At 40.5% G+C, this 26,074-nt stretch overlaps 1 protein-coding gene across 1 annotated transcript in view; it reads left to right on the top strand.

The window, feature by feature from the left end:
- The window catches only part of CAPN1 (calpain 1), a 110,959-nt gene that overhangs the window by 57,070 nt on the left and 27,815 nt on the right, over positions 1–26,074 (top strand). Inside the window, exons 8-15 of the mRNA XM_089657402.1 lie at positions 2,318–2,403; positions 2,525–2,596; positions 4,246–4,406; positions 9,079–9,251; positions 10,383–10,394; positions 18,723–18,934; positions 20,972–21,011; positions 24,327–24,392. Of these exons, the coding sequence (XP_089513528.1) occupies positions 2,318–2,403; positions 2,525–2,596; positions 4,246–4,406; positions 9,079–9,251; positions 10,383–10,394; positions 18,723–18,934; positions 20,972–21,011; positions 24,327–24,392 (822 nt within the window). The remainder of the gene's footprint in view (positions 1–2,317; positions 2,404–2,524; positions 2,597–4,245; positions 4,407–9,078; positions 9,252–10,382; positions 10,395–18,722; positions 18,935–20,971; positions 21,012–24,326; positions 24,393–26,074) is intronic.

The raw sequence follows: 26,074 nt of genomic DNA, 5'->3' as shown, positions 1-26,074 counted from the left end.
GGGTTAATCCTCATTCTCTGATTTCCCCCCCCCCCCTTCTTCCAGTGCCCACCTCTTATCTCCTGCTAAGACATACTGTGTGGATTCACTCTGCACATGCTTAGCTTGGTGTGTATTGCTACAGAGGTTTTTTTCTCCCCTTTTCTTGGGAGAGTGCATGTGATCAGGGCCAAACAGCACTGTCCAGACAGAGGTTAGGGGTTTTGCAACCTCCTAGAGCAGAATGAAAACTCCTCCTACAAGCTTTAACCAGTGCTCAGCTGGACACTGATAGGTCATAAGACTGCTCTAACTGTTGATGAGAAAAGGTATTTAGCAGTTTATATTTACTAAAATATTTTGCATTTCCATATTCTGTGTACTGTGGGAGACCAGATATAGTGAATGCAAGGTCCTGGGTTAAGTAACACTTTAATACCGCTCTCCTAGTGTCTTTTCACACATGCTGCTTCCACAGCACCTTGTCTCTATGGAAAAAAGTCCTAAAGTATAGGCAGCTCCTTGAATAAAAGGGCTGTGCACACCTGTGTAATCAGAATGCTGGTTTCCAGCAAAACATGGACACAGGATTAGAAAATTAATCCCTTCTAAGTCTTTACAAAGCCTCTGGACTTTAGAACCCAATCCAGAAGTTACTAGTCCTGGTGAAAACTGCAAAACCCATTTTCTACAATCAGAACAGACATCCTGGGGTCCCTCAACTTACATACCCTGGGTGATATCGAACTCTTCTTACAACATTCCATGGCACAGCACTAAAAAGGAAAATGTTAATTATTTTTGGAAGCTCACACAACAAAGACTGTTTTTACCTTACATTAAATACAAATTTCTTCCAGTTTTACTGGCAAAAAGAGCTGGCCGCTGTCAAATTTTGTGTAGAATAATGATGGTACCTAGTACTGATTTTTGCAAATTTTTTGACACTTCTACTGTATGGCATAGCCCTGTGTTTTGTAGAATGCTTTTGTTTTGTTAATTGCAATGTGAAAATGGCCACAGACATTTGTGAACATACATTATAAAGCATAGATATTTTATGTATTGGGTATTGAATGTTTCTTTTCTATACACTTAGAATGGTCATGAATGACACAAACTAGCTGAGTCTAGCATTGCTGGTCACATGTCGAGTAGGGAAGGACTTGCAAAGGGGGAAATAATTGAAGTATTTCCTTCTATAAGTAAGTGCTCATTATTGAACACAGAGTTGCACGCAAAATCCCTTCAGCATTGATCTTTTTATTATCTTTTGAGGACAGGAACAAAAGCTTGTTACCACATGTGCAATTTTAACCACCATCAAGACAGGGAGAACACACTGTGGTGAAAAGCTCAAAGATTGACAGATATCTCACCACCCATTGAACTAGAAACTTATCTGCCTGTTAATAGGAAGCCTTAAATTTGCCTGGCTAGTGAGTTAAAATGATCTGAAATTAGTAGGACTTATCAGAGCAGCGGTGGTAAGCCCAGATGTTGGAATTTACCCATATGGCATATGGAGCTTGAGAAGATGATTGCTTGTTTTATACATCAGCAGTCCAATGCTAGCAGTAGAGGGCATGGTAGCAGGGATGTGATGAAAATTAACCTGGAATGAGCTGGGATTGGCAGCAGGGGTCCAGAACAAGGTACAAGATGTCAAAACATAAAAGCTTGGTAGAGGGACAGCAGGCAAATCATGGTTAAAGATCAAGGTCACAGACAGGCAACCAAGAGCAGAGGCACAGAAACATGGAGTCTCCAGGTATTGGGCTATAAGAATCAGAATTCCTATGCTCAGAATGAGGCTGATAAAGGCTGCAAACGTAATTGATGAAGGGCAGGTATATGGATTGTTAGGCTGGCTATTCATGGTTCGCTTTTTTGTTCAGCCAACAGGCTGAATGAAGAAGAGTTAACAAATTCCTTCATCCTTACAAACAAGGCAAAAGGAGGAATCTGCTTGGCCAGGATATATTCTGACAGCGGCACCTGCAGCCAATCAACTGCAGCCACTGACCAGTGTATTCTGACAGCGGCACCTGTCAGTGGCTGCAGTTGATTGGCTGCAGCCACTGATAATCTGAAACATTTCTAACATGTTCCATCGAAAGAAGTTGCGTAAATAAACAACTTCTGTAGATCAGGGGAGAAATTCAGTCAATCCCCTCAATTGTCATCCCCATATTTCCAAATTAAGCAGGATTTCCTGGCTATGCTGATATTGTGTTACCATTGTTTGATTTATGGAAACATTTAAACAGTTTCATCCTTGGCATGTAAATCTTGCAGCTTGATTGCATTTTGGAATTTTTTTTTTTTTTTGTTTAAGGTTAATTTCAGAGGCCAAAGTACTAAATTAGTTCGAATGAGGAATCCCTGGGGTGAAGTTGAATGGACTGGTGCCTGGAGTGATAGGTACATATCAGAATTTCGCAGCTGTCATGCTACTTATGACTATTATTGTATTGATATATTGACTTTGTCTCAAAAATATATATATGCTAATTAGTATAAATGCAAATGTGTATCTTTCTAGTTCAAATGAGTGGAATTATGTGGATCCATCAGAGAGAGATCTCAGACTACAAATGGAAGATGGTGAATTTTGGTGAGTGCTCCTATACTATCGTTACAGCAAAATGATGTTGAATTAAGCTGTGGCCCTTACAGATATTTATGATTCGAGGTACGTTAAGAATTGCAGGTGGCACTTTTGATTTATCCATTATCACAAATCACTGTTAAGACAAAGATAAAATAGTTCTGCCATAAGTGGCCAATATATACAAATTTCTAAGGTAGCTATGGTATGTACACAATATGGCTGAATCTAAATTTCCAGCTGATTCTTGTCTGACTTGTTATCATCCAATGTATACAACCTTGGGAAGTATTATTATACCAAAAGTGTTTAAAACATAGGTTTTATACGCAAAAAAAAAAATAGGAAAAAAAAAAAACAGCAAAAACAAACCCAAATGGTAAATACGAAAGGGCAGATGCTGTGGACCACTTGGTCTTTTTCTGCTCTCATTCTTTCAAAGTATGGGGTTATTCAAAATATGCTGCTCTGTAGACAGCAGTATTGTCAGTAAAGGGTGACAAATTTGCTGTCTGAGGATAACATTATTGGCAGGTTACCAACAAACAATCTCCATTAAACTACTGGTGCATACTAACCAGAAAATTACTGTAGATTAAAATGTAACTCCAGCCAAAATGTTTTTGAATGGTTCTTGGTAAAGTGGAAAGGGTCAGAACCTCTGTCATTGTTTTATTGTTGTCTTGGGAAGATTTATTCTCCAATACTATTCCTGTGTAAGAGAAATCACCTGTGGGAACACAATAGTAAATACTATTCAAAGGTTCCAACCCTTCCCTACTCTATTCAAAACAGCAAAAAAAAATCTTGTGGCTTTAGTTCCACTGTAATCAATGTGTGTCACAAATGAGCAGTTCTTTTGCCGCAATAAAGGAGACCCACCACTGAGAAATGTGGGGGTACAGTTGCTGACCTTTGTCAGAAAATGTTAGTTCCTGGCTGTCCTTGACTTGTAATACTTTCTGAGCCACCAAACCTGAGCATGCATGCATGGTATCTGCATACCTATTCCAAATCTGTGACTTAGAAAGTGTAAAAGGCAAAGGGTCAACAGGTAAAGCAGTCAACTAGCATTTTCAAAAGGAGATCCATGATGGCAGCCCCTGTATTCCCCTGTTCAAATGTGTTTTTTTTTTTTATGTGAAGTGGAATTTTAGTCAGAAAATGTAGCCCTGCTAGATCACTTCATGCTTGCCGTTTTTGCAGGTATAGTGATGTAAAACATTAAAAATAATTACCTATACTGTTTAAAATTCAGTAATACATTGTCTCACCCTGCTCTGCATATGCTCAGTTGCTTTTTATTTTTAGGCACTGTGCCGAATTTGAGAAGGCCGATCTGCTGACAGCGTAAATATTACTGCTGCTCAAGAGCTCTGGGCTTCAGTAAAATGGCAGGCTCCAGCAAGAAGAAATAGGAGCTATTCTGGAGGCAATGTACAGCACACAATAATTTTGGTATCATAATTATTATTGTGGAATGTATGTTCCTTACTAAATAACATTATTTTTTATCATGTTGTTACAGGTAAAATTCCACTTTAAGTACTTAGTTATAATTTCTGGACAGATTACATAATTTACAAATCAAAACCTAATTTTCTGCAAACATTTTCACTGATATATTCCTGGTGTGATTTATTTTTTTCTTTTAGGATGTCATTTCAAGAATTTCTTCGGGAATTTTCGCGTCTAGAAATTTGCAATCTCACACCAGATGCCTTGAAAGCCCGCAAAATTCGCAAATGGAACACAACATTTTATCATGGAAACTGGAGAAAAGGGAGCACAGCTGGTGGTTGTAGAAACTATCCAGGTAATTTTATTACATTAGCTTCTACTTCTTAGAACTTTGAACATTTTATTGAAAGTCCTCTGTTGAAAATACAAGATCCAGCTATCTTCATTGTGTGATCTCCAAAAGGGCCAGTGCATACTGCACATGAACATTCCTGCCCCATGTATTTCTATGGGAAAACTGTAATATGGACGACTTCTTAAGGCAGTATGAATTTTCTGTAATGCTGTGCAGTTTTGACCAGTTTTACACAGTGAAGATCGCTGGATCAGGGTTAAAGGTAGGGGTATGGCAGTATAGTTATCTTCTAAGAAAACAATTTATAAAATTATATATTCACTCACCAGCCACTTTATTAGGTATACCTTGGTACTCGGTGTGATCTGCTGCTGTAGCCCATCTCCTTCAAGGTTTGAAATGTTGTGCGTTCACAGATGGTATTCTGCATACCTTGGTTGTAACGAGTGGTTATTTGAGTTACTGTTGCCTTTCTATCATCTCGAACCAGTCTGCCTATTCTCCTCTGACATTTGATATCAACAAGGCATTTTTGTCCACACAACTCACTCGATATTTTTTTTTTTTTTTCGGACCATTCTCTGTGAAGCCTAGAGATGGTTGTGTGTGAAAATCCCAGTAGATCAGAAGTTTCTGAAATACTCAGACCAGCCGTCTGGCACCAACAACCCTGCCATGTTCAAAGTCACTTAAATCCCATTTCTTCCCCATTATGATGCTCGATTTGAACTTCAGCAAGTCGACTTTACCATGCCTACATGCCTTGAGTTGCTGCCATGTGATTGGCTGATAAGCAATTTGTGTTACCAAGCAATTGAATGGGTGTACCTAACAAAGTGCCCAGTGAATGTCTAATGTATAGAAATCTTTTTACTGATTTCAATACAGAAAGGGTAAAAAATAAAAGGTGATCTTTTTGTGTGTATGTATGTGTGTAATAAATGTGTGTGTATACAGTTGCAAGAAAAAGTATGTGAACCCCTTGGGATTACGTGGAGTTTTGCATGAATTGGGCATAAAATGTGCTCTGAACGTCATCTAAGTCACAACAATAGAAGAACACAGTCTGCTGAACATAATACTACACAAACATTAGATGTTGCCATGGTTTAATTGCACATAACATGTAAACATTCACAGTGCAGGGAGGAAAAAGTATGTGAGGCCCTAGCTTAATGACTTCTCCCAGAGCTAATTGGAGCCAGGAGTGAGCCAACCTTGACTCCAATCAGTGTGATGATATTGGATGTGTTGCTGACAGCTGTCCTGCCCTTAAAAAACACACACCTGTTTTGGGTTTACTGGTTTCAAGAAGCACTGTCTGATGTGAACCATGCCTCGCAGAAAAGAGCTCTCAGAAGACCTACGATCAAGAATTGTTGACTTGCATGAAGCTGGAAAGGGTTACAAAAGTATCTCCAAAAGCCTTGATGTTCATGTGTCCACGGTAAGACAGACTGTCTACAAATGGAGAAAGTTTAGCACTGTTGCTACTCTCCCTAGGCGTGGTCGTCCTGTAAAAATGACTGCAAGAGCACAGCGCAGAATGCTGCATGAGGTAAAGAAGAATCCCAGAGTGTCAGCTAAAGACCTACAGAAATCTCTGGCACATGCTAACATTTTTGTTGACACATCTACAATAAGGAAAACATTAAACAAGAATGGAGTACATGGGAGGACACCACGGAGGAAGCCATTGCTGTCCAAAAAGAATATTGCAGCACGTTTGAAGTTTGCAAAAGAGCACCTGGATGTTCCACAGCACTACTGGCAAAATATACTGTGGACAGATGAAACCAAGATTGAGTTGTTTGGGAAGAACACACAACAATATGTGTGGAGAAAAAAAGGCACAGCACACCAACATCAAAACCTCATCCCCACTGTAAAACATGGCGGAGGGAGCATCATGGTTTGGGGCTGCTTTGCTGCCTCAGGGCCTGGACGGATTGTTGTCATTGATGGGAAAATGAATTCCAGAGTTTATCAAGACATTTTGCAGGAAAACGTACGACCATCTGTCCGCCAACTGAAGCTCCGCAGAGGCTGGGTGATGCAACAGGACAATGACCCAAAGCATACAAGTAATTCAACAAAACAATGGCTGCAACAGCACAGAATACGCCTTCTGAAGTGGCCCAGTCAGAATCCTGACCTCAACCCGATTGAAATGCTGTGGCATGACCTTAAGAGAGCGATTCACACCAGACATCCCAAGAATATTGCTACACTGAAACAGTTTTGTGAAGAGCAGTGCTCCAAAATGACTCCAGATCGTTGTGCAGGTCTGATCTGCAACTACAGGAAACGTTTGGTTGAGGTTATTGCTGCCAAAGGAGGGTCAACCAGTTATTAAGTCCAAAGGTTCACATACTTTTTCCTCCCTGCACTGTGAATGTGTACATGTTATGTGCAATTAAACCATGGCAACATCTAATGTTTGTGTAGTATTATGTTCAGCAGACTGTGTTCTTCTATTGTTGTGACTTAGATGACGTTCAGAGCACATTTTATGCCCAATTCATGCAAAACTCCACGTAATCCCAAGGGGTTCACATACTTTTTCTTGCAACTGTATGTGTGTATGTATGTGTGTGTGTATATATATATATATATATATATATATATATATATATATATACATATATATATATACATACATACACACTATATTGCTAAAAGTATTGGGGTGCCTGCCATTACACGCACATGAACTTTAATGGCATCCTAGTCTTAGTCCGTAGGGTACAATATTGAGTTGGCCCATCCTTTGCAGCTACAACAGCATCAACTCTTCTGGGAAGGCTGTCCACAAAGTTTAGGAGTATGTCTATGGGAATGTTTGACCATTCTTCCAGAAGCGCATTTGTGAGGTCAGGCACTGATATCGGATGAGAAGGCCTGGCTCGCGGTCTCATCCCAAAGGTGTTCAATCGGGTTGAGGTCAGGGCTCTGTGCAGGCCAGTCAAGTTCCTCCACCCCAGACTTGCTCATCCATGTCTTTAAGGACCTTGCTTTGTGCACTGGTGCGCAGTCATGTTGGAACAGGAAGGGGCTATCCCCAAAGTTGGGAGCATGAAATTGTCCAAAATGTCTTGGTATGCTGACGCTTTAAGAGTTCCCTTCACTGGAACTAAGGGGCTAAGCCCAGCCCCTGAAAAACAACCCCAAACCATAATCCCCCCTTCACCAAACTTTACACTTGGCACAATGCAGTTAGGCAAGTACTATTCTCCTGGGAACCGCCAAACTCAGACATGTCTATCGGATTACCAGACAGAGAAGCGTGATTCATCACTCCAGAGAAAATGTCTCCACTGCTCTAGAGTCCAGTGGTGGCATGCTTTACACCACTGCATCCAACGCTTTGTATTGCACTTGGTGATGTAAGGCTTGGATGCAGCTGCTCGGCCATGGAAACCCATTCCATGAAGCTCTCTACACACTGTTGTTGTGCAAACTGAAGCCACCCGAAGTTTGGAGGTCTTCAGCTATTGACTCTGCAGACAGTTGGCTACTTCTGCGCACTGTGCGCTTCAGCATGATCTGACCCTGCTCTGTCATTTTATGTGGCCTAACACTTTGTGGCTGAGTTGCTGTTGTTCCCAGTTGCTTCCACTTTGTTATAATACTATTAACAGTTGACCGTGGAATATTTAGTAGCAAAGAAATTTGACGGATGAACTTATTGCACAGGTGGCAACCTATCACGGTACCACGCTTGAATTCACTGAGCTCCCGAGAGCGGCCCGTTTTTTCACAAATGTTTGTAGAAGTAGTCTGCATGCCTAGGTGCTTGATTTTATACACCTGTGGCCATGGAGGTGATTGAAACACCTGAATCCAATAATTTGGAGGGGTGCCCCAATACTTCTGTAATATAATTGTGTGTATATATATGTATGTGTGTGTATGTGTGTGTATATATATATATATATATATATATATATATATATATATATATATATATATATATATATATATATATACATACATACATACATACATACATACATACATACATACATACATACATACATACATACATACATACATACAGACAGGTCCATAAATATTGGGACATCGACACAATTCTAACATTTTTGGCTCTATACACCACAATGGATTTGAAATGAAATGAACAAGATGTGCTTTAACTGCAGACTGTCAGCTTTAATTTGAGGGTATTTACATCCAAATCAGGTGAACGGTGTAGGAATTACAACAGTTTGCATGTGTGCCTCCCACTTGTAAGGGACCAAAAGTAATGGGACAATTGGCTTCTCAGCTGTTCCATGGCCAGGTGTGTGTTATTCCCTCATTATCCCAATTACAATGCGCAGATAAAAGGTCCAGAGTTCATTTCAAGTGTGCTATTTGCATTTGGAATCTGTTGCTGTCAACTCTCAAGATGAGATCCAAAGAGCTGTCACTATCAGTGAAGCAAGCCATCATTAGGCTGAAAAAACAAAACAAACCCATCAGAGAGATAGCAAAAACATTAGGCGTGGCCAAAACAACTGTTTGGAACATTCTTAAAAAGAAGGAACGCACCGGTGAGCTCAGCAACACCAAACGACCCAGAAGACCATGGAAAACAACTGACTTATAAATGACTGTCTAGCTAAATTACTCCCCTCCTTTTTATTATGCTTCTTCTTCTCCTTCATAGCTACGTTCTGGATTAACCCACAGTTCAAAATAAAGCTGGATTATGAGGATGAAGATGATGACTATGGCAATGAAAAAGGCTGCACCTTCCTCCTTGCCCTCATGCAGAAACACCGAAGAAAAGAGAGAAGATTTGGGAAGGACATGGAAACAATCGGTTTTGCCGTCTATGAGGTATGGCAGTGTTCAGTTTTATTTTGGATATTTGGTGTGACATGTATGTACAAAAATTAGGATGAATTCACCAATAAAAACAAGCAAGAGAAAATATAGATACTGTAGTTCTGAACTTTTTAAAATACTGTAAATGTGTAAATGTTCAGACCATATATTCAGAATAATTGTTGCAAGCAGGAGGAATAAATGTAGCAAAGCTTTCTTTGCTTAGGGAAACTTGTGCTGAAAGACATATATTGGCTGCCATTTCTGACCTTCTTCTGAAAATGTTAGTTGCCTGGCTGTCGTGTTGATCAAACGGCTCCAATACTTTGCATTAATGATCTGGAATAAATATGCAGATGAGGAGTTCTGACTTCATGTAAAACACTCCTGTTTTGGTCTATGCCTTAAGTTGTAATTTTTAATATTATACAGAATTTATATTGTGCCAACAGTTTGCACAGATCTTTATAAAAAAAGAGACGGTAACGTTACAATACAATTTAATGCAAGCGGGTTAGGAGGGCCCGGCTCGTGACAACTTAAAGATAATTAGGCCACAGGCAACTAGCACTCTCAGATGGCATCTTACATATTTTGTTCAAATCTCTTTTAAAAACTAATTAGAGTTGATGGGGTTTCCATGAATTCAGAGACAGTTATCATGATTTCCCCAATATTTCACCAGTAGAGTGATATCTCTGGCTAGGCCCCTTAAATCCCCGTACACATGATGAGAAAATCAGATGAATGATCATCCTTTTTTTTTTTTTTTTATGTGTGCTAGTCTCATATCAAAAGTGAAGAGGCTACTAAAGTAACAAAGATTACGAATATTCTTGTACAACAAAAAATTCCAAAGTGCTGTAATTTATTTGTATTGTATTTTTGGACAGAAACTGTGCTGGTTAAACAAAAATCATACAATCTGGTGTTGTACGAGAAACATTTTTGTATTTGTCTTCTAATAATTTTGGACAAAAGCTGTGAACTGACAATCAGATTATCGTACAATCGCTTCAAAAGTACTATTTTTCGTATGATTTTCTGATTGTGTGTATTAGGCTTTAGTGTTCTATATATAAAAAAATACATAACAGATAATGGAGTGTATTCATAATTTGCTTATCTGTTTTTTTCCCACAGGTCCCCAGGGAGGTATGCAATCGAATGTACATGAAACTGATGTAGAAGATAAGTTGTTGTATTTATACTGGATCAAATGAGCATCTAATAATTAACTTGTTGTGTCCTGTGTTCTCCTAATATTGCTGATCTACCACTCTTCTGGCTACTCTCACTTTCCTTACTTTTCATGTTTACTGAAGCTTTTCCAGTTACTATTGTTTTAGTTTTGGACAGTGAGGAAAGCATAGAAACTTGTCTGTGTTTTACCGCATAGTTTGTCTTGTTCACATAGGCTGTCAAAAGCACCGGAAATGAAAAAGGCTTTTTGAAGTGAAATTCCATCCACTTTTGTTGAGAGAAATAAATCTTCAGTTTTTTTAATAAATTGCAAAGAGTTTGTCAAGCTTAGTTACAGAATCTTATCTTCTGTTTTGTGGATACTAAGTCAGGTTTTGAAGTTACTTTCTGAAAGTGAGTAAACAGTGAGAGTGTCTGTCTGCTTTATTACACGATTACTCCAATTGTGGTAAAGAGAGAAGTACTGCATCCTCAGCTTCCCTTGTAGTCATATGGCCAGCATATCCCCAAAAAGATGACATTTTTACTGCAGTAAAACTAGGGACAATACTGGGCATACCAAAGATTCTGTTTCAAACACTATATAGGCTTTTGATAAAATTTTGTGAACCAATCGCATGTGCAAGCAGTGAATTTTCTGGGATGTGCTGTTCCTTTGCAATTAAGTAAAATGGAACTGTTTTGGCAGGAGTATGGTTTTATATATAATACTTCCTTAATAGTGTCTCAGTTTTCAGTTTTATAAAGCAGACAGGGGAAAAAAACGCCACCATTAGTGCCTGGGCGGGACATCAGTCAAGTTTGTAATTTCTATCAGTGTTATGCTATATATATATATATATATATATATATTTATATATATATATATATATATATATATATATATATATATATATATATATATGAAGAGGTGGAAGTTAGAGGAATATTGAAAGTGAATATTGAAATGCAAGGAGGATGATTTCAGGGGAACATTAATCTAGGTATGTACATTAAAAGGTAAGTGGGCAAAACCTAGATAGGTATGGTAGGGGGGAGTTCAGAGAGGAGGATACAAGGGGGTAGTAAGGTTAAGGAGAAAGGAAGAGGGATGCCTAGACCGGCAATGTCCAATGTATTGTAGTGTCACAATACTCCATTGTTTTAGTATTTTTTTTTTTTATTCTTGCAAACTACTGCTACAAGAGGTGGGATCTTGCTTATATCAGTTTGTCAGATTGCAATCTCTGGAAAGAAAGAGGGATGCCTAGACCAGCAATGTCCAATGTATTGTAGTATCACAATACTGCGGAGGTCAGCTAGAATTAAGGAGGGGAGTCTGACTTACTCAAGGCAAAATCCTCTAGATATTTTGTTGTGAATATGAATGTATTCCAGTGAAACCACTTCCTTTCCTTTCACAGTGGAGGATATGTCCTCCATTGTTTTAGTATTTTTTTAGTCGTGCAAACCACTGCTACAGGAAGTGGGATCTTGCTTATATAAATTCGCCAGATTACAAGCTCTGGTATAATTACTAGAGTTGTAATTAGGAAGTTTTTTGGTATAGCATTGTGGTGGAGTAGGAAGAAGGCCATGTGGAACGTGGTAATCCATAAATGTATGGGCTACGTATTTCTTCCACCGTTGCATCAGAACTCTACTAATTTATGACAAGGCCAAAAAATTTGTAGGATGGTGTATTTACCATCTCCACAACACCAACAGGTAGAGGGTTGAGATGGAGAGAAAGTGTGTAGAGCACTGGGAATTCTGTGCCATCTTGTTAAGACTTTATATCCTGTTTCCTGAGTGTATGCGTTTTGTTGCTTTTTTTGTGAGTGAAAATATACAATCCTCTCCTCCTCCTCCCTCGTGTTAAGGACAGTTGTAGTTACTTTAACCTTTTCTGTAATAATTGTAAAGGTTGTGAATCATCTCTATTAATGAGTAGAGCCTATATAGTGTATGTCTGACTGGACCTTGACCATAAGGCTACGTTCACACTAGCGTTGTGTGCAGGCGTCAGAGAGGCGTTTGGGAAGCGTTTTTACCGCTTCCCAAACGCCTCTGCCAATTCGGCACATTACAGCACATGGTGCTGTTCTAACGGGAGCGTTTGCGTCGCGTTGCGGCAAAACGGACGCCTCTGGTCGAGTCAGGAGGCTTTGAAGCCTCCTATTCTCGTCTATGGTGCCGCTCCGCAAACGCTCGGCCGGCGTTTGCGACGCGGTTGCGGGGCATTTGCGGAGCGGTAACACCACTCAAACTGCATTATAGGCGTTTGTGGGGCGTTATTAACGCTCGGCAAACGCCTAGCAACCGCTGCTAAACCACGCATGCGGTGTTTGCGGAGCGTTTGCCGAGCATTAAAAAACGCTCCGCAAACGCCAGACCAACACTTGCCAAACGCTATAGGGGCGTTTGGCAAGCATTGGTAAAACAGCCAAGTGTGAACGAGCCCTTACACATTGAACGGTGTTGACATTAGTGAACTGCATTCTGGTGGGGAATAGGGGTTAGAAAGTGATGAAGATGATGCATTCTCTAGAAGCAAAGGGGAAGAGTAAAGGAATAACATGTGAGGGCACTTAGTTGGAGAGACCTTAGTCTTCCCTAAGAGAAGTTCTGTAAGAGGGTTTCTTGCTTGTGTAAGTTTAGCTGTGATGTCTTTATCTTGGGTCTGTTTGTGTTACTTCTCTGGAGTGGCAGTTGTGCTTTGGAGCTGTCCTTATTTTAAGGTGAGATCTGTGTTTTATCAGGATCACCCTGGCATATGGTTTGGGCTTCATATCAGGTCCAGAGTTAATCTCAAACTAGCAGTTTTTATGTGTAGTTGGGCATTGATACACTGTGGGATCTCGTAATACACTTTCCTTCAGACACCACTGCTTTGTTTGAGATTGGTATCAGGAATCTGGAGGCAGATTGTGATTGGAGCACAGTCAGAGAATGTGATATTGGTCTTTGCAACCAAAGGCAAGTCTTTATATTTGTCTAAGAACTGATCTATATGCATATACAGTTGTGTTCAAAATAATAGCAGTGTGTTGAAAAAAGTGAATAAAGCTCAAAATCCTTCTAATAGCTTTTATTTCCATACACACAAATTCTTTGGGAACGCTACATATTCTATTCCAAATCAAAACATGAAGAAAAATATATCAAATTTGTGTTGTTCCTCTAAAAAAAATGAAGAAAAGTGAATATTAGACTGTTCAAAAAAAATTGCAGTGTTTGTATTCTTCTTTACAAACTCAAACATTCACTATATAAACTGAAAAATGTTTGAAGATTTTGCTTTCCTTTGAATCACTTAATGAATATTTTGTTGTATAAGCACTGTTTCTGAGAACTGCTGTACATCTGTGTTGCATGGAGTCAACCAACTTCTGGCACCTGTGGCATTCCAGCCCAGTATGATTGGACTACATTCCACAGTTCTTCTCTATTTCTTGGTTTTGCCTCAGAAACTGCATTTTTGATGTCACCCCACAAGTTTTCTATTTGACTAAGATCCGGGGATTGGGCTGGCCACTCCATAACGTCAATCTTGCTGGTCTGGAGCCAAGATGTTGCACGTTTACTGGTGTGTTTGGGGTCGTTGTCTTGTTGGAACACCCATTTCAAGGGCATTTCCTCTTCAGCATAAGGCAGCATGACCTCTTCAAGTATTCTGATGTATTCAAACTGATCCATGATTCCTGGTATGCGATAAATAGGCCCAACACCATAGTATGAGAAACATCCCCATATCATGATGCTTGCGCAACCATGCTTCACTGTCTTCATAGTGTACTGTGGCTTGAATTCAGTGTTTGGGGGTCGTCTGACAAACTGTCTCCGGCTACTGGACTCAAAAAGAACAATCTTACTGTCATCAGTCCACAAAATGTTGCGCCATTTCTCTTTAGGCCAGTCAGTGTGCTCTTTGGCAAATTTTAACCTCTTCAGCACATGTCTTTTTTTCAACAGTGGGACTTTGCGGGGGCTTCTTGCAGATAGCTTGGCTTCACATAGGCGTCTTCTGATTGTAACAGTACTCACAGGAAACTTTGGACCTTCTTTGATCTTCCGGGAGCTGATTGTTGGCGGAATCCTTGCCATTTTGGCTATTCTTCTATCCATTCGAATGGTAGTTTTTCGCTTTCTTCCACGTCTTTCAGGTTTTGGTTGCCATTTTAAAGCATTTGCGATGATTTCAGCTGAGCAGCCTATCGTTTTCTGCACTTCTTTATATGTTTTCCCCTCTCCAATCAACTTTTTAATCAAGGTACGCTGTTCTTCTGAACAATGTCTGGAACGACCCATTTTCCTCAGAATTTCAGAGAGAAATGCACTGTAACCAGTATGTACAACATTTGCTGCCTTCCTTTCTTAAATAAGGGCAATAATTGCCACCTGTTTTTCAAAGAATGAATGACCTCACTAATAGAACTCCACACTGCTATTATTTTGAACATGCCCCTTTCAATTAGTGATTCAATTACACAGAATCAGCAGCATGCATGTCATGACTGTTGGGTCTGTTGGATTTCTATTACTCTACTACACCTGCTAGTAAATTATTTGCCATGTAGAAATATCATTTCTAACAAAAACAGTGATTGATCAGGTTAGTGATGTCTGACTGCTATTATTTTGAACACAACTGTATATAATATAGAAAAACAGTGCAGCACTATAATAATAGATGAAAATTAAAAAATAAAATGAATGTTTAATATAATCAATAATATTACTTGATCAATTCATCAAAGTTAAATAGTGATATATAGTATAAGTGAATGAAGCGCTAAGTTGGGCGGCAAAAAATAAATGTGATACTGTGAGCAGTCTTTTAACAAAAAGTGTTCATAAATTAGTGAAAGCTTGACGAGATCAGGTCAACATACAGTGCTCCGTAAAAGTCCTAATGCACTTGTGACATCCAATAAATCCATGTGACTTAATCCATGCGAAAGACTGTAAGAAATGCGCACTCACCAGATGCGCATGATTAATGCTCAATATGCTGAATAAGAATCTGTAGGAACCCCCTTTACATGGATCTGCCAGGCAGCATGGAACCAGGATCCCTCCTTTGGACACAAGCCTTCTCTGTAGCCACACTTCCACTAGGGTCCTGGGAAGGAGGAGTCGTACGCTGTGACGTCACGCCGCCGGATCCAATAACCCTTAATGTCCCTTAAGTCATCACCTGAACAGTAAGACTCCTATAACAGGCACTGACCAGGTTCTAAAGAATACATAAACATGCATCCTAACAATACTGAACCAGTTCTAAAACTTCCAAATGAAACCGAAGAATAAACTACCTCTGCAATAAACTGTACTTGATGTCCCTTTTTCCTCAGAATCTAGCACAAAGATTTCTAGAAGTGGGTGATCTGAGTACCACATCTCAACGTCTTCTTGTATCCTTGTATACTATATATTGTACAAGCAGCTATAATATCTGTCCCCTGACAGGGAACATATAAACAGGAGGGTGTGTTAACTTGAAGGATGTTTTTTTATCCATTCCTTTTTACAAGAACAGTGGTCCAAGTTCTGTGGCAGCTGAAAGGATGTAGTGTTGGAGGTTCTCCACTCCTCCTATCATCAATAAGAGAAGACCAGAATGTATGGAAAATTTTCAGTTCAACATGTCAAAGTTCTGTTTTTGCCCTGGATCTCTCAACGAGTCACAGCGATTTGGGCATCTGGACCAAGCTCTGTGCCATCTTTGAGGATCCTGCTGGGTGCTGTGTGAGGCATGGGTTACCATTTGGTCAATAGCCAGTAAGGTAAAACTATAGGCTCCATGGCGAGGAATGTGAAGAGCTTAGGTAATTCAGTGGGATAATGGAAGAAAAATGTCCTATCCTTCCTGATTTGCTGGTGAAACACATGGCCCTAGTTGTATGTTGCTCTGACCAAATGTATCAGGTCAAGGAGTAGGTACAAAATCCTACATTTCTGTACAGTCTATTTGGTAGCAACTGCATTATAGCCCCAGCAAAACTGAGAGTACCTTTGAGCCATGCTTGTCTCATGATAATTTCTTTGTGAAGAAACTAATATGCCACAGCACATCTCTGTGCTGGTCCAGCGTGTTCACAGTCCACAACTCGGTAGACCCTATCCAATTCAATCAGATCAGTTGTTACTTTATGTTGCAAGATATTTATTATTGCCGTAACCATCTTCTTCAGATCTATACCTATGCATAGCTTTAGGGATTTCCCCGATCCATACATTACGGCAGTTGAGATTTTCACCAGCCTCCAGTTGTAAACTTACAGTTCAGTTTCTGGGCCTGTGTGGCCTGTGTTGCCTCCAGTGATGCAATTCTAACCTCCAAAGCTGAAATGGAGGACTCCTGTGCTTAGCCTAGTATGTAATTGGGTAACATCAGATCTTTGCAAGCTCAACTGCACCTTCCATACGAGCTGCAAAGATCTCTAGGGTGACTTTGAATTCTGCTTTGGTAGGTAATAAGCACATTAGTGCTCTAAGGTCAGTCTCTAGTTTATTGTGAGATTTCCCATCTTCCCAGCTGGGAGAGCTGGTGTTGTGATCTAGCATCTCTAGCAGGCCTGGCGCCACCATTCTGCCGGTGTTTTTGCATGTGAATTTAGGTCCACAGCTAGGATTGTTAGATACACTGTGTGCAAGTGTGTATTTTGACCAAATCATAATTTTTATGCATATTGTCCAGCTCCAAGCTGTATAAACTTGAATGCTTATTGGATTTAAGCATATCAGGTGATGTATATTTGTTTAATGAGGGAGGGTGTGGCCTAAGGAGATCAACACCCTCAAGGTGTACATAATTGTTAGGCAGCTGCTTTTCCTCAGGCAAAATGAGCCAAAAAAGGCAAAAATTGTAAAAAGTCTTTCAAAGGGATGCAGCACTTTTGAAATTGCTAAGATATTGGGGCGTGATCACAGAACCATCAAAGGTTCTGTTGCAAATAGTCAACAGGGTCCAAAGAAACATGTTAAGAAAAGAAGCCATAAATTACTTGCCAAAGTTTTGAGAAGAATCAAACTTGAAGCTTCTAGGAACCCATTATACTCCAGTGCTGTCCTATTCCAGAACTGCAACCTACCTGGAGTCCCCAGAAGTACAAGGTGTTCAGTGCTCAAAGATATGACCAAAGTAAAGAAGGCTGAAACTCGACCACCACTGAGCAAAACACATAAACGGAAACATCAAGACTGGACCAAGAAGTATCTGATGACCGATTTTTCAAATGTTTTATGGACTGATGAAATGAGAGTAACTCTTGACAGACCAGATGGATGGGCTGTGACTGGATCAGTAACAGACACAGAGCTCCACTTCAACTCAGATGCCAGCAAGGTGGAGGTGGGGTTCTGGTATGGGCTGGTATTATTACAGTGATACCGGGACTTCTATTAACATCAAATCCCAATTAAAAAAGGCATCTAAAATGCACATCAATGTGTGTCAATAATGCATGTCAAAGCAAAAAGGAAACACATGTTGATGCTTGACAACCCAGATGCCTGCAAAAAAAAACCAAGAAAATGTACCGCTTAGATCTAAATGGCCAGGCTTTGTTTCACACTATTTTAAATAGTGTGCTTTAAACAATAATTTGGTTATTGTGTATATTTTATTTTCTTACAGTATATGAGATTTTATTGTACTGCTGCAGTTTTTAATTTTTGTTATGTTTTATTTCACACCCATTTACTGTAGACGCTTATTTAGAATTATTTTGTTTAGGTAAGTAACACAGACACAGATTATAAGTTTTTTTTCACATTGGGAAAGATTGCCCCCCCCCCCCCCACTTCTTGTCTTAGTGATAGTTGTCCCCATGATCAGAAGTAAATAGTAATCTCAAGTAGGGACACAGAGTGCAAAAAGGGATGCTGTCTATGTCCCTGTTTGGAAGACTGTCTATCAGTTTCTGTATCAGCATCAGTGGTCACTGGGACAAGAAATGAGAAAAAAAATCTCAAATAGGACACTGCCAGTAAAGGTTTTCACCTATCTCTGCTATGCAAAACTATATAGTTTGCGCTGCAGTTTCACTTAAATTGCTTGCTTCTTAAATGTCCCTTTCTCAGTTTTCATTCTTTTAGTCTATAGCGTTTGCTAACCAGTTCTGTTATGTTTGAATGCTTACTCTTTCTTCTTTTATTTGTGTATTTGTGTATTGTTTACTAGTGCAATATATCCATTTGTCATCCAACCTAACTTTTTACCAAATTCTAGATTTTTTTTTAACTGTCCTTATTTGCTATCCTCAAAGTAACCTAATTAATCCCCTGCTTCATTAGTTCATAGGACAGTCAGCTGTGCATCTCAAGCGTGACTTCTTCCTAGGCAACGCATCTCGTGCACGTTCCGAGCAGTTCATTAACCTGCGAGAAGTTAGCACCCGACACAAGCTTCCTCCCGGAGAATACATAGTAGTGCCTTCCACCTTTGAACCCAATGTTGAGGGAGACTTTGTCCTGAGAGTCTTTTCAGAAAATCGACATGGGACTGTGTAAGTGACAATGGCCACTAAAGCTGAAGAGCAATGTAATTTAGTCATAATAAGGAAATAGTGCCAGGTTGTCAATAAAGCCCCACGTTGGAAAAAAACTAGCTTTTTACCACCCCTCTTTCGTACCCTCCTCTAACCTATGCTACTAGTCTTTTTTTTCACCTTACTTGTTGAAGCCAACAATACTCACCTAAATCCCCTATCTGGGTCCCTTATCGCCAGCAGTTCCGGTGTGGGGAACTGCTATTCCAGAGCTGTGTTTCTCCCAGAGTGGGCCTTTAACATTATGGTAACTAAAATGTTGTTTTACATCATGAAATGAAAGTACCTTTTTAACTTATCCAAGTTCATATTTTATTCTGTGGTTGTTGACTTTATAAAGGCAGTAAAAGTGATTGTATCTAATGCAAAGTGCTTTTTAGCAACGTGTGTGGTGATATTATATGTTCTCCCATACCCAGAAATACTGGGTTTATGTTTGGTTCTGGCAGTGTTTTTGGATAATGGGGGGAAGAAGATGCCGCTTAAAGTAGATCTTAACTCGGTCACTTAAAAGAGAAATATGGGCTATGGGGAAAAAAAACCTTTACTCACCTACATGGATGCACAATTGATACAATGCTGCATCTGTCGACTCTGCACTGAGAACTGCTCAGTTCTCCCTCTCCGCACTGAGCAGGGAGCAGTGACTGTCAGTCTCTGGCTCTCTGCTCTGCTGGTGGGCTGTGAAGGGGGCAGGAGGGGCTGGCTCAGGCTCTTGGCGGAAAGCTGGGATGCTGAGCAAGGTGCTGGTGCAGGCTTCTGGGTGAATCCCAATCATATGGTCGGGATCTTTTTAGAGCCTGCACCAGCTCTGTGACATCAGCTAAAACCCACTGTCAGCTAACAACTTGTCACAGCAGTGCAGAACAAACTGCACTCCTGTTACCCATAGGAGAAGTACAGCCAAAATAGCTTAGGCTATTCTTCTTACACTGTAATACTTACCTGCTCTGTTCAATGGTTTTGCACAGAGCAGCCCCGATCCTCCTCTTCTTAGGTTCCTGTTGGTGCTTCTGGCCCCTCCCCCTTGCCATAGCAAGCTGCTTGCTCTGGGAGCAAGTGTGTGCTCGTTCCCGAGCTGGCTCTGTATGTCTATGGGACACAGAGTGAGGCTCAGCCTGCCCCGCCCCCTCTCTCTCCTCATTGGCTGTGATTGACAGCAGCGGGAGCCATTGGCCTTTGTCTGAGCCAATGAGGAGTGAGAGACCCGGGGGAGTCGCTGTTCTCTTGCACATCACTGGATTGAGATTTTACCTTCATGCATAAAATGCATGAAGGTAGAAAAACCTTCATCCTTTAGAAACACTTTAAATCTACAGTTATTATAGAAAGAATACTTGAGAATGATGACCTGACATCCTGAAAAGTGACAACTGCCTCCCCATTGTGCTCCTGCACTGTCCCCCTTCTACTTGCACCCCTGTTAGAGACTGCAAGCAGAGTTATGGTCCACAGTTGTCACTTTTAGGAAACAGTCCAGAGAAATGATGTGCAGCTGATACCAGATCAAGTACATGTAGATGGGAAGTGGCTGAAAGAAACTGGAGGAAATCAGCAGTACTGAGAAGGAAAAAAATAGTATTGAATGAAAAGAAAGAAAGCAGAGCAGTTGTTTATGATGTGCAAAGCTTTAGCAAACTAAATTTCATCCAGTTAGAGAGTACATTAAGAAAACCTGTTCCTCATAGTAATATCTCAGAGGACCTCAGGCTTCAGAAAAGTAAAAATTTAGAACAGAATGCTGAGTATTTATTAAATCATACTAAAAATAATTTTTCCTTGGGGTGTGAAAATAAAAATAGCCTTTTGTAAGTAGAAGCAAAGTAATGCTTTAAATTGTATATAAGACTATTAGATAGCTGAGCTTTGAGATCATATTGTTTTGCTCATTGTGATTTTATAAATTATATGGTTAACACAAAGCAGAAAGAAAGATGATATGTGTGTGTGATATATATATGTATTTATTTATATTTTATTTTGTTTTTTCTTCAGTGAAATGGATGATCCAATAGTAGCTGATTTACCCACTGAGGTGAGTAGACAAACAGAAAGTGACACATTGCTATCAGGCCAGTTTGCTTCATTCACAAGATTAGATAGTAATCCTGTACCTTTTATTGTGTATCCTCATCACGTAAGTGTTAAAGTAAAATGTAGTTTAAAAGAAACTCTGTGTAGATCTCCAGTTCAAATAAACTGCTGGTCAAAGTGATCATGATATAGTAAACTTGCAAAGTTGTTCACTTTAACCTCTTCACGCTGGCCGAACGCAAATGTGCGGCCTCCCGGCATCTGGGCCTAGACGCCGAGGGGCCGCACATTTTCGTTCTATTAAAAAAGGACATATGTGCCGAGAGCCCGTGCCCTGCGCGCTCCCAGCACACATGTCCGGTACTCACAGAAAGGTCCCGATCTCCTATTTCTATCTTTTCCCGATCATGTGACTGCCGTGACGCGCTGTCACATGACCCTAAACCCCGCCCCACCTCACGGCTTCTGAAACTCTTAAAGGGCCTAGAGGTGCTGGCGTGAAGGGGTTAAGAACCGGTTCACACCATGAATTGCACAGAAACGCACTGTGTGTTCCTGTGCAATTCACATGCAATCCAGGTGCAGTGCTGGATAGCATCAAAAGTAGCAAATGCACTACAGTAGTACCTCGTTTTACGAATTCAATTAGTTCTGCAGGACTTTTCGTATAGTGAAAAATTTGTAAACCAAAACGCTGTTTCCCATAGGAATGCGTTGAAAACCAATTAATCCATTCCTGGGCTTCCCTTCCTGCCCCATAGCACCCCCCCATGTTGATGGCATGTGGCCTGGTATGGTTCAGGAGGGGGGGCGCTCGCTCATTCCCTCCCCACCCCCCCTTTCCTGACCTGCCGGGCTGTATGCTCTGATAAGGGTCTGGTATGGATTTTGAGGGGGACCCCCATGCCATTTTTTTTTTTTTTAAATTTTGGTGTGGGAGTTCCCCTCAAAATCCATACCAGACTGGAGGGGGGACCCCACACTGTTTTTTTTTTATTTATTATGGTGCTGGTTTTTAAATGTAATTACTGCTTTTTTTTCTTCACTATAGCTTAGATATTCAGCTGTCACTTTCGCCCCAGCTAAAAGAGTGAGTTTTCTTCTAGTTTATTTCCCCAAGTTAAAAGAAACAATGTTTCCTTTTAGTTTCCTAAAAGAAACAGTTTCCTTTAACTCCGTGGTAAGTGACAGCTAATCCTGTGAACTATAGTGAAAAAAAAAAAAAGCTGGCAATTGCATTTAAAAATCAGCACCAACATACACTTCGTATTGCGAAAAAAATGTGTAAAATATTCGGAAATCAAGGCATTATTTTCAATGGACCTTCATTCGTACACTGAAAATTATGTTAACCAAGGCATTCATTAACCGAGGTACCACTTTACTTTAAAAACTGCACAGAAACTGGATTGCATGGTACTATACCATGCAATCTTGTGCAGACAAAGGCACAGCATTTGCTACCTGCATTTGAGGTGTTAGTAAGTTAACACTGGCAACCACTGCAGATCACAAATGTAGTGCGTTTTGAACGTGGTGCAGGAAACACGCACAGAATGTGGGTTTCCCACACTGTGTTCTGGGGTGAACTGGCCCTAAGGTCATAGCAGATGATAAGGGGAGGGGACGCTATGTGTGACGGGAAAAAAGGGGGTTTTTCTACTACCTATGGAGAAACTTCTTTACAGTAAGTTCCCTTTCACACTGTTCAGTTCTTGATGCACTTTTGTTCAGCTTTAAGGGCCCTTTCACACTGATGCATTTTTATGCTGTCCCATTGACTTATAATTAAGGGTGCTTTTGAATGCAGCATGCAGGACTTTTCAAAGCTCAGCACACCTGCAGTACGAAGAGTTCCATAGGATTTAAAAGTATACATTTTCATGTGGTTTTTTTTCCCCACTTTTTAAACCCCAAAAGTGCATCAAAAACTGACCAGTGCGAAAGGGCTCTAACGGTACTTGCACACGGTACTGTGTCGGAACATCGGGCATTCCTGGCACAAAAAACCCTGCAAGGATAGGCTGCATGGCACTTGTGCGTATTCGCATGTACACGTACAAACACAAAAAACTTCTAACTTTCTTTAATCAAGGGAGTGTGAGGTGTGTGCCGGCAAACATTCTGACCAGCAATGCAGATTTTTGTAACAGTTTTTTTTTTTTTTAACTGATCTATAGGCCTTTTAAACACAGACCTATTAAAAAGAATGGGCTGCATTTAGATAAGTTAACCTGTTCATGCTGACAGTACGCAAATATGCAGGCTCTCGGCAGTGGGGCCTTGACACCGAACATCCCACATATTTACGTACCAAAAGTAAATGTGTGCCAAGAGCATGCGCCTTGTGCGCTCCTGGCACATTTACTGGCGCCTCATGGAAAGAACCTTGCGATCGGGACCTTTCCAATCGTGTTACCGCTGTGACAGCCAATCACGGCGGTCACATGACCCTAAACCCCACTTCTCGGCATCACAAACCCTTTAAAGGGTTTGGAGGCGCTGGCACAAAGGGGTTAAAGAAAATGCCTGAATGCCTAAAATGTGGCATTTTTAGGCTTACATGTGCAAGAGACCTAAGAGCTGTAAACATTTGGAATACACTTCCACAGGAGCTAGTTCTTGCCAGCTGGTGTGTACTGTTTAAAATAAATAGCTGGATATGTGTCTGAATGCGCAGAATAGAACTGGTTATTGATATTTGTAAGTAATAACACCGCAGATTGTTGATCCAGGGATATCCAAGTGCCTTATGGGATCAGGAAGGATCTAGAAGGCAATTGGATATTTTTCCCACTTAAAGCAAATTGAACAATGCTTCATAAGGGTTTTTGCGTTCCTCTTGATCGGTTGTGGGGAATGGGTTCTGTGGATGCAGGATCTTGATTTATTTGTTTATCCATTTTTCTGTCTGTTGAACTCGGTGGACATGTGCTTTTTTTTCAACCTAAGTAACAATAGGAGGAAATGATGGCCTTTATTAACTATGTACTGCACCTGCAATTGGAAAACTGGACAGTGCAGAGTTGTCATCAAATTCCATTCTGCCAGTTATTTCTATTCTGCTATTTCAACTCATGTCCAGCAGATGGTAGACATTCTACACTATAGATTATGTAACATTTATACAAATGCAGGACTGCCCAGTAAATGACATGTGAGTGGAATTAAACACTGATGGGAAATTCATGCTAAATGTCCTTTAGATGTGCCACCATTTTGCCCTTAATCCTGTGCCAAGATCATTTAATGTGTTAAAATGACATATGGAAGCTTTATGCCTTTTTAATACTTGGGCATTTTTGTGTGTTTCCAGCAAGCTGTAACTGAAGCAGACCTTGATGAAGGATTTAAAAACCTTTTCAAACAACTTGCTGGTGCGGTATGTATACTATAAGAATTTATATTACAAAGCGGCATGTTTTGTTGGAGTATACAACGATCAACCGTTATAATGGCTGACCTACCGAATATGGAGTAGGCCCCCCTTTTGCCTCAAAAACACCCCATTTTGCTGTCAAAACAGCCCTGACCCATCCTAGCATGGACACCATTAGATCTCGACTCTCCTCATTGACTGAGACACCGCAGTGGGAGCTATTAGGCACACACAGAGCCGGCATGGGAGCAAGCAGCTTGCTCTGTGGGCACTCAGCAGGAGGAGGGGCCAGAAGCACTGGCAGGGGACCCGAGAAGAGAAGGATCAGAGTTGCTCTGCAAAACCACTGCACAGAGCAGGTAAGTATACCATGTTTGTTATTTATCACTTTTACCTCTCCTGTAAATGAAATCATACGTAGAGATCTACCTGAACAACATAGAGGAGATCAAAGATCACCAGGGCGAGGCACTTTTTTTTTTTTTTTTTTTCCTTTAACGTGGTTGTAAACTTCAGACATGAAATATGAACTAAACATATCCCTCTATAGTGTGTACTTGTCTCTATCCAGAGCACTAAATGTAATTTCTGTCTGCTGGCCCCATTCCTCTGCTGTCTGCAGGAGATGCTTCTGATGAGTTTTCCTTACACCAAGAGAAAAATTGTGACATGGGAGGGATCTCCAGCAGATTGACAGCCTCAGCTCTGTTCCTATGTGCTCTGTGGAGTGGGGAGTGCCCCTTCCCTCCAATCATCTCTCAGAGCTTTCCTCACTGAGCTCTGCAGAGTGTAATTTCCACTCTTCGCTCCTTGTTTTCTGACAGCCTAGACAAGCTTTATAAATTCTTGACTTCAAGTGGATGTAGAGAAGATAAATGGGTACAACATATGTAGGAGGATTTGTTTAATCTCTGTGTATCACCTGAGGCCAGTCACTTCAGTGGGTATATGTAAGGGTTTACAACCACTTTAAGAGATTAACACGCAAGGCCCCAACAAGAGATATAGGCAGAACTGCATGCTGACTTGTTTGGCAGAGTAACGGGGTCAGTAGCATGTAGGGCAGAGTAGGGGGGTAGGTAAACTTTAGGGCAGAGTACTGTGGTCAGTAGTTTGTAGAGCAGAGTGTGATTTTTTTTTTTTTTTTTTTTTTTTTCCCCCTAGGGAAACAGCAGTGATGCATAGCTACTTTTTCTGATTTGCATATCCCCATTGGCCCTCCTCTCTCATCTATCCTAGACACTTGTATATGATGTCACATACAAGCTACTGAGATGGACTCAAGATGAGAGCTGGCAGGGATCAGTGCAGGACATGTAGCTATATAACAGTGATGGCGAACCTTTTTGAGCCCGAGTGCCCAAAACTGCAACACAAAACCAACTTTTTTATTTCAAAGTGCCAACACTGCAATTAACCACTTGCCTACCAGGCACTTCTACCCCCTTCTTGCCCAGGACAATTTTCAGCTTTCAGTGCTGTTGCACTTGACAATGACAATTGTGCGGTCATGCAACACTGTAACCATATGCAATTTTTATCATTTTTTCACACAAATAGAGCTTTTTTTGGTGGTATTTAATTGCCACTGGGTATTTTATTTTTTGCACTATAAATGAAAAAAGAGCAAAAAATTAAAAACATAAAAGGTTTTCTTTGCTTCTATTATAAAATTTTGCAAACAG

Source organism: Staurois parvus, unplaced genomic scaffold (genome assembly GCF_062004578.1).
Source record: "Staurois parvus isolate SC_StPar_1 unplaced genomic scaffold, SC_StPar_1.0 ptg000989l, whole genome shotgun sequence".
Classification (NCBI taxonomy): Eukaryota; Metazoa; Chordata; class Amphibia; order Anura; family Ranidae; genus Staurois; species Staurois parvus.
Note: the sequence above shows the minus strand (reverse complement) of the source record. Positions and strands in the feature narration are given on the sequence as shown.